Source organism: Canis aureus, chromosome 1 (assembly GCF_053574225.1).
Source record: "Canis aureus isolate CA01 chromosome 1, VMU_Caureus_v.1.0, whole genome shotgun sequence".
NCBI classification, from domain to species: Eukaryota; Metazoa; Chordata; class Mammalia; order Carnivora; family Canidae; genus Canis; species Canis aureus.
In genome coordinates, this window is record NC_135611.1 from 26,075,443 (window position 1) to 26,084,841 (window position 9,399).

General features: G+C 35.4%; 1 protein-coding gene across 1 annotated transcript; it reads right to left on the reverse strand.

Moving 5' to 3' along the window:
- Nucleotides 1-527: 527 nt before the first annotated feature.
- On the reverse strand, nucleotides 528-2,189 carry LOC144282035 (trace amine-associated receptor 4). Its single transcript, XM_077845156.1, has one exon. The coding sequence runs from the start codon at nucleotides 2,137-2,139 to the stop codon at nucleotides 1,093-1,095; it is 1,047 nt and encodes a 348-aa protein (XP_077701282.1). The 5' UTR covers nucleotides 2,140-2,189; the 3' UTR covers nucleotides 528-1,092.
- Nucleotides 2,190-9,399: the final 7,210 nt, after the last annotated feature.

A 9,399-nucleotide genomic window follows, 5' to 3' on the forward strand; every position in this document is an offset into this window, starting at 1 on the left:
CATTAAGTATTATCCTAAAACTCTGGGATAGGGCAGGAACTTAAGTTTGTGAATGAAGCTCGGTGAATAATTACTATGTACACACAGAAACCCAAATATGTGGCAATACCACCTATATGTATATACACAGGCCATATATATATACACACACACACACTCATATACATATATACATATAGATATACATATACACACACACAGTTATATATTGGGAGAAAGAAAGAATATATTCCCAAACTCTTTATTTATTCTTCTTATTCAATAAGACATTTCAATTTTATCAAAATATTACAAAACTCACATCAATTCTTTTTGAAAGAGGTTAAAGTCAGAACACAAAAAATGAAAGTAGTTGCGCTTGTCTGCTTTCTTCTCCCCTTCCACATCACTCACATGCTCAATAATCCAGGTTCCCAGTGTTCTCAAGCTCTCTCCCCCACTCTTCTAAGATACAATAACAGTGATCTTTTTTTAAAAGATTTTATTATTTATTTATTTATTTGACAGAAAGAGAGAAAGAGAGCACAAGCAGGTGTGGCAGGCAGAGGCAGAGGGAGAAGCAGGCTCTCTGCTGAGAAAAGAGCCTGATGCAGGTCGGGGCTCGATCCCAGGACCCTGGGATCATGACCTGAACTAAAAGGCAGATGCTTAACCAACTGAGCCACCCAGGTGCCCCAGATATAACAATTATCTTAAGAAAGATTTAGATAAACTTGGTGTGGCTGTAAATAAGTGTGACAACCAACTGTGTCTCTTCTTCTGATGTGTATAAGAAAAAAAAAAAAAAAAAGAGGATCCCCCATTGGGTTTAAGCCAAAAGAATGAAATTCTAAATCCCTGATTTTGTAAATTCAGGAATTAGTAGGCCATGCAACAGAGTTTCTTTTTATTGGAGGTGCCTTCCCCAGAACTCCAGAAACCAACCACTTTGGTAGCTCTGGTACACCCAGAAGGTTAGATCTATTGCTCCTACTTAAGTGTCCATAACACCAACTGGAGGAATCTCCTTACCCAGTAAGTTCATGGCCCTACTCTTGGGAAAAGATCATCCAAGATTCCCTACTAAGAATCTTGGAGAATGGAGAACATTGCCTAAGTATCTGCAGGATATAGGTTTAGGGTAGAAGAGTCAGGGTGGAAGATTGTTCCAGTGACAATCATCCTCAATGCTTTTCGAAACCAGGGATAAAACATGCCATATATAATGGGATTGAAAGTGGAATTGAAATAACCCAGCCAGAGGAAGACATTGTACAAATCTTCAGGAGTTGTAAAATTAATGAAAGGGTCTATGATTGTCAAGACAAAAAAGGGCAGCCAGCACAACACAAACACTCCCATGACTATGCTTAATGTCTTGGTGGCCTTGCTTTCTGTTTTGGATGATACTTTCATTTTGCTTTCTGACCCAGCTTGTCTCTTGATAGGACCCATGCCAATTTGCCTAGCATGCTTCCTAGCTACTGTGAAAATGTGTACATAAATCCCCACCATTACAGTTCCAGGGAGAAAGAAGGCTATAAAGGAAGCCAGCACCCCCCAGAGTTTATTAAATATCAATATACACAAACCTGTGCAGTCAATGGCTGCAACAAAGTCCTCTGTACCAATTAGGTTTAACTCTGAGAATACCAGGCCAAAGGCAAAAAAGATGGGAATAGACCAACTGATGAGCAGAAAGACCTCTATTACAGGGATGGTAATTTTGATGACATAATGCAAAGGGTCACAGACAGCATAGTAGCGATCCACTGAGATGAAGCAGAGGTGAAAAATAGAGGTGGTACAGAGCATGATGTCACAGCAGCTGTGGACTTTGCAGAAGAGGTCTCCAAAATACCAGCAAGACTCAATGGACCTGACCATACTGAAAGGCATGACCACACAGCTCAACAAAAAGTCAGTGGTGGCCATGGATAGGATCAGAAAGTTGGTAGGATGCTGGAGCTGTTTGAAGTGGGCAATGGAAATTATCACAACCAGGTTGCCCAACATGGTCATCACTATAGCACCAATCATGACAATATACATGGTACACACACTCAGCATAGACCTCATATTTCTAGGGCATGAATTGTTGACCAAGGCAAAGCAAAATTGTAGTTCTGGAGGGTTGTAAATGTCAGGTGAATTCATCATCTTTGTCCTGTGGATACTATTAGTCTTTTGCAAAAGTACTATGCTTCTCTCCTTTCTGTGAAAGAAAGAGGAAAAACAATAAAAAATTGTTGGTTGGCAATTTTTCAGAAAGGCCCAGCTAGCTGCATATCCGATCCCAGATCGAACTCCCTATCTACCAGAAGCATTGCTTCTCAAATATTAATGTACATAGGAATCACCTAGTGATCTTTTTAAAACACAGATTCTGATTCTGGAATGGAGGTTGAGAGTCTGCATTTCTTATTGGCTCTTGGGAGATGCCAATACTATCAATCTAAGGAATGCCTCTTAACTAGGAAGAGATTAAAAGCAACTAAATGAATATTGTCACCCAATGTCTGAGTAACCCAGTTAAAACCACCTAAGTGACCCAGGTAAGTGCCCATGTTCTGATTGCACTAATATGTAGTCCTTACTCAGGATTCCAGATCTATAGACACATCAAGACTTTTGTCTGTTCCACTTACATTAACCAGTTTGCTGATAAAAGCCAGGAATAACCAGGATTATTGAATAACCAGGATTTATGAAACCATGATTTAGTGTTTAGCTCAAACAATAATAACAATCTAAAAATTGTGTTTTTTCTCCCCGTTAACTTCTCTTGTGGGTATTTGCAAATGCTCTGGATCCCATTGCTTGACACATCTACTCAATTTAAGAAACATTTCTCTTTCCAATGTGAACAATATAGTTTTTAGAATTTAGAGCAATTTATGGTAAACTAAAAATGTGCTAAAGCCTACAAACTTATATACACGAGTAATCTAAAAAATAGGGAAGGGGATGCCGAAATGATAGATTCTGTAAATCTCATAGGTTATCTCCTTCCATTTAGCAACTGCATCCATGAATTTGAATTTAAGTTGAGGTCTCCTTGTCCATAGATTGCAAGGCTAATATTGGTAACAAATTGGACACACAGACGTGCTCACTGTGTAAACTGTCACTTTACATAATTTATGCTGTTGACCTAAAAATGTGAAAATAATGAGACTGACTCACCCAGAGTATGACTGAAGTTTGATTTGTTTTTCCAATGCCAGAATTGGATGTGTGACTCTGATGACCAAGAACAAACGTTACTGAGCTATAAGGCCAGGTTGAAGAAGTGGACTTTGGCTTGAGAAGAATACATTAAATAAGAATGCAATAACTTTGAAAATATTGACAGTACTTGCTACTATAGCTCAATAATTTTTTCCAATGTGTATTATTTGAAATGTTAACATTATGACACATTTTATTTGCTCTAGACATATTAACTTAATGTCTCAGATTACCATTTTTCTTTAGATATGTTTTATCTAATCATACACTTATCCAATCAAATATTATGCGATGGAGTTGAACTTGAGAAACCAAAACATAGGGAGAAGTAAGAGGTAAGAAGGACAAAAACTTATTCAAGTCCCATTTAAATTGGATTATCGATTTTGGAACACACGGTACAAATAATTTCACTACTTAATCACTTTAGCCATAAAATACTGAATATAATGAAATCTTAAACACCAAATTAACTTTCTTAATAAATTAACTTTATTCTGATTTTTATTTTCTTTATTTTTGTGACTTTAAATTTTTTAATTCTTTAAAAAATTATCTTTAAAGGTGGATAACAGGTATCACAAAATTACTTAAGCATTTGTCACTGTACATCCACAGACACAGCATTCCTTGTAAAAAAATATACACCCTTCACTAGTTGATGGTATAATTTGGAGAGTCTGAAGTTTCATTTTTGAAAACTTAATGCCTGAAAGAATTGGTATAACTTTGTAGGTTTGCAAAGTGAGTATCATTGATTTCACCTTATTTATTTATTTTGTGTGGGAGGAAACAAAGTATAAAACAGCTGCCTGAATGAAATAGCATCATCTAAAGATTGTGCTGCAAGGTTACATATATCAGGTAAGTGTTTAAACATTTAAGTGTTATAATAAGACTAAAAGAATAATGCATACGTTTACTTAAAAAGTTATTACAGAGGTGAATTGTGAAGGTAATGTCAAAGGTAATAATACTTTTAAGTTCTTGGCCACAAATCACAAAAGCAAGTAAACAAATGCCTACATGGCTGCTGGTCTACTGCTTCCTTAAACAAGGAAATTGTCATGAAATCAAGCACAGTTGGGTTTTGTTTGTTATTTAAAACTGTAACAAAATAGATTCCTTTACTTTGAAGATTCACCTTCAAAAAAGATACAATCATTTTTAATAAGATTAAACAAAGTTAAATCTACTATGACATCTCACTTTTATTAGAGAATATTATCACATGTATATGATATATATATATTTCTTGATTTTTAACAATAACATTTCCAGATGCCAAATGAATGACAACATTGTAAACAATCACCAGATATAAGCATAGGAAATTGCTAGTTATTTTTGCTAGGAAGTAATAAGAAACAGTTGCAAACAACTCTGGAGAATTCCTTAAGGGAAAAGATAACCTAATAAGGAAAAGATAACCTAGTAAGGAAATAGACACAAGGACTCTGAAAGAATGATTTCCCCAGCACTGCAAAGAAAAAATGGAAAAGGACCTACATAATAATTTTCCCTAGTCATTAAATACTAATTAAATATTAATATATTTGCATTTCTCTCAAATAAGAGGGAAAATATCCATCAAGGTCAATAATGTATTGTAAATAAAGTGGAAATTTTAGGAAGGACATAACATACCTGCTTTACCAGGCATGATTTTTCTTCTCTTAGCTGGTGACATACCTCAGCTGTTTTACCTCTGAGACTATTTCTGCGAAAAAAAAAAAAAAAGTTTTTATCTTATTTTGATGTATCTCACTCACACAGTAGTTTCTCCCATAAGGGCACTTACTTGTGAAGTATATTCAAGAAAGAAGAGCTGTGGGTCCTCTTATCATTGCCTCTTTAGAATCTCTGTGTTTTTTTTTTTTAAGTATCGAGATATATTTTTTAGATCAGTATTTTAAGTTTGGTTCCTTTCAATGTGCAATCAATAAATAAATATATCTAATTTTTTTCCTTCTTTTATTATATTTTTCTCTGGCTCACCAGAATTTGTCTCATTAGGTAATTTGGAGCTAAAATCATTGAGAGATGAATTATCTGTTGTACTAAGGTTTCTTACTGTGCAACTGGGCATCGTGCCTCATGGCTCTCCTCTTTGCTGATACCGACCAGGAAAGGCACGTAGGCCCAAGCTCTTCTGGGTAGACTCTCAGCAGGCTAAGCTGTCATCAGTACATATCCACAGAATATGCCTCCTGAGACTGCATTACCTACTTTTGTCCTACTTTGGATGGGTGTGCCCTTTAACAAGATTCAATGTGCTACCAGCAAAGCGATTACAGCAGGTCACCAGAGAATTGGCTCTTGGGGAGTGAATCAGTTTGTGCGGTTTTCCCTTTGACTTCAAAGAAACAGCATAGACTAGCTTCACAGAAGGCCAAAGCGGAGAAAAATGAAAGGGAAGGAGAGACAAGGAAGGAAGAAGGAAGAGTAAGGAAGGAAAAATAATGAGTTAAAATCCAAAAAAAAATGCTCACTCCACTTATTACCAAATGATAGAAAAAAGTTTAATCCCTAGTGAAAATTTGACTCATTTATACCCTTTCCTTTTACTGCCATCCACAGTTCAGTGATATTCACACTGCACTGAAATCCATAATTTTCCATATGAAGGTCTCAGCCAAACAAAAGTAAGAAGAACCATGTTTCAAACCAACCAAATGAAAAGTGAAAACTCCCAGCACCATGTAGGTGTCATGTGATCCCTGGGGGAAAGTGTTTCTATTAGGCTACCTCAGTTCTGAACACTAAGCTTCAGCTTGTTTACATTGATAATTTTGTCATCCATCAGGGACACAGAACTGTTATATCTAAATACTCAATGCTTTAGACAGCATCAGAGCTTAAGTATTTATATTTTAAAAAAAAGAATAAAATTATTTGTATTTAAATTAACTAGTAAAAACTAACTTTATTTCATCCTCTGAGGATTTTTCTTTATAAAATGAAAAGCCTCAGCAAATAGGGATGGTTAAAAGAGGTTGGGTTTTCTTTTAATGCTTATCTGGGTTTATAAAACTTCTCTTTCTAAGCTTCTTCCTAGACGGACCACCAGTAACTATAGTATATTTTTATAAATTTTCATTGTATCAGGCCGGGTCCTGTCAGGAGAGTAGAAAGGAAAATTGTTATTTTAACCAAAAGAAATTAATCATGAAATTTTCTTAAGAGATATTGGAGGATGTGTGACCTCTTAATGGCTTTAAGAGTTTGTCCAGTCTCAAGCTGAGGCTCCAATGCTTCAATGGTGTTTGACTCAACAAAATTATTTAGCATGAAGATAACTCCTCAGTGAGCTTCCGAGCTGATAAAGCATAAAGTACAGGCTTGGCTGACTTGGCTGCTGCAGTCAGATTCTGAGCTGTCTGACCAATGGTCACAGCTCTTCTGGGGCTCTACAGAGGGTAAAAGGACTTTTAGAGCACCAGGACTTAATTATTACTAAAAGAACTTAGTTTGCAAAAGGAAAAACAATGACCTTAGGAAGATTTTTTTCTTTCCTTGGCATTAATTTACCAGTAAACCACTCTCAGCTGTTCATCCCCGAAGATGCATAGAATAGTATAGGATAAAGCATAAATAAGAATAAATTAAAATAAAAGAAATAAGAATGAAGTAATAAAGAATAAAATAAAGATCAAAGATTAAAGTAAAAAAACAAAAGGAGGGAAGGAAAGGAGAGAAGGAGGGAAAGGCAGACAATTAATAGATACAAACAGCACACTTGAATTTTCAACAGGATTCTCTTCATACACTAAAAAAGTAACATATCTAAATTAAACACAAAATTTAAATGGATCAGGCTAGGTATATTATACCTGAGAAGCTTTGCGAAATATGTGTTCATTTGCCTTTATGTTTTCTTCTCTTTCTTCTTATGTTTCTTTTCTAGGATTCAAATTTCTAGAGCACAGGATTTGATTCCAGTTTATCACTGTGTCTGTTCTGGATCCCTCTGGTTAGGCATCAATAACTATGCATTGTGCTCAGTCACAGAAGGAGGAGTGATATACTGTAATCGTTGAAATGCGATAAAACAAATATCACAAAGCTAACAACTAAGGTATTTACTGATATCCAATGATGAATATACATGTGCTTACATGGATATTTATTGCAGCATGACTTGTTACAGCAGAAATCAGAAACAGTAGGGATCCAGTTAAATAAATTATGATATTTCCAAATAAAGGAATATTTTACAGACTTTTTGAACAATTAGGCAAAACTGTTCCCCAGTATAGAATGACTCCCTAAGATGTGTACTAAGTGAAAGAACTAAGTGGCAGAACAGCATGTATAGATATTTTGCCATTTTTTTTAAATTGTGAGAGAACAATATGTACATTTATGATTATTTGTGGAGATGCCTGTGTATGTCCAGAAAGATATGTAGGAAAGAGATTGCCTCTAAAAAAAGAGGTCTATAAGATGAAAGGACAAAGACTAGAGGGAAATTTATTTTTTTTAATGTACAGACCTTGGTTCCTTTTGCACTTTTTAATATGCATGCATTCCTTTAAAAAATAGATTTTTAAACAAGCTTTTCTTTATTTTATTTTTATATATGTCATTCAAACTATTAATTAGAACTTTATCTAGCTGTATGCAGGGTTTAAAAACCCTTATAACTTGGGACACCTGGGTGGCTCAGTGGTTGAACGTCTGCCTTCGGCTCAGATCGTGATCCCAGGGTCATGTGATCGAGTATCGCATCAGGCTCCCTACAAAGAGCCTGCTTTTCCCTCTGCCTATGTCTGTTTTTCTCTGTGTCTCTAATGAATAAGTAAATAAAAGTCTTTAAAAAAATACTCTTATAACTCATGCGCATGAGGCTCCGAATTAGTTATAGAATGCTGTCATCCAAATTCATAGTATTAGTATAATCTATGTTCAGCTTAAAAGTAATCTTTGTAAATTTGCCATTTTCAGTATTTGTAATATTTAAGAGAATTTAGCAGATTAGTACCTTTATCACCATAGCTTTGTGATTCCCACTTAAAATGTGTTATTATTTTTTTCTGTTACATTCTTAAAAGTTTTTTTTATTGTAGTACACATACCCAGTGCACAAATATCAAGCATACAGCTTATGAGTTTTTAAATGCATATAGACCTACATAGCCATAATCCAGAAGAGACATAGAATATTTCCAGCATGTGGGGATCCCTGGGTGGCTCAGCAGATTTAGCACTTGCTTTTGGCCCCGGGGCATGAGCCTGGAGTCCCAGGATCGAGTCCTGCATCGGGCTCCCTGCATCTCCCTCTGTCTGTGTCTCTGCCTCTCTCTCTCTCTCTCTGTGTCTCTCATTGATAAATAAATAAAATCGTAAAAAAAAGAGAATATTTCCAGCATGCAGATGATTCCCTCATAACCACTACTCTGTCTTCTTTCATCGAAGATTAGATTCTCCGGTCCTTGCAAATTTTTAAAAGTTTATTTCATTTTATTTTTTAGTAATCTCTATACACAACATGAGATTCAAACTCACAACCCTGAAATCAAGAGTTGCAGGCTTCTCTGACTGAGATACTCAGGCACCCCTCCTACAATTTTTATAGATGGGATTACAATATGTATACATTTAGTGGTGCTGCAATCTTATGTCAGGTGACCATATATATGTGGATCTGGTTCTGGAATTTCTGCTGTGTTCTATCCTTGCACCATGGTAACTGTGCAATTACTGTAGCATAGTAGTATGGAATACTTGCTGGGGAAGTCCTTAAGTTTGTTCTTCAAAATTGTTTTCTATATCCTTTGCATTTCAACATAAAGAATGGTTGATGGGAGGGCAGGATTTATTTCCAAATTTTGGACAACTGGTAAGTCTTCAGGAATGTAACTTAGATCCATGGTGCTTTATTACTTCAAAAGCCTTTTTCTAGGAAGATGAATCAGTGTTTCTTCTCTTCTTAAAATGATTCCCATAAATGTGAGCTCCTGAGATTTTAATAAGATTCAAAGTCATCTGTTACTAATTCATTTCCATATTTATTTATGTAATCATTTAAAATAACTCAGGAATGAGTTATCTGCTGCATTAAGGAAAGAAAAGTTTCAACTGCTTATTCTTTCCTGTTCTTGTTTATTCTATTCCATCCATTCATTTATTTACTCAACATGGGTTTATCTATTGAGTGCTCTATTCTTTTTAATTTATTGGAAGCTC

What these genes read in the sequence shown, in the direction of transcription:
- LOC144282035 (XM_077845156.1), bottom strand. Translation starts at nt 2,139, where the DNA reads ATGATGAATTCACCTGACATTTACAACCCTCCAGAACTACAATTTTGC.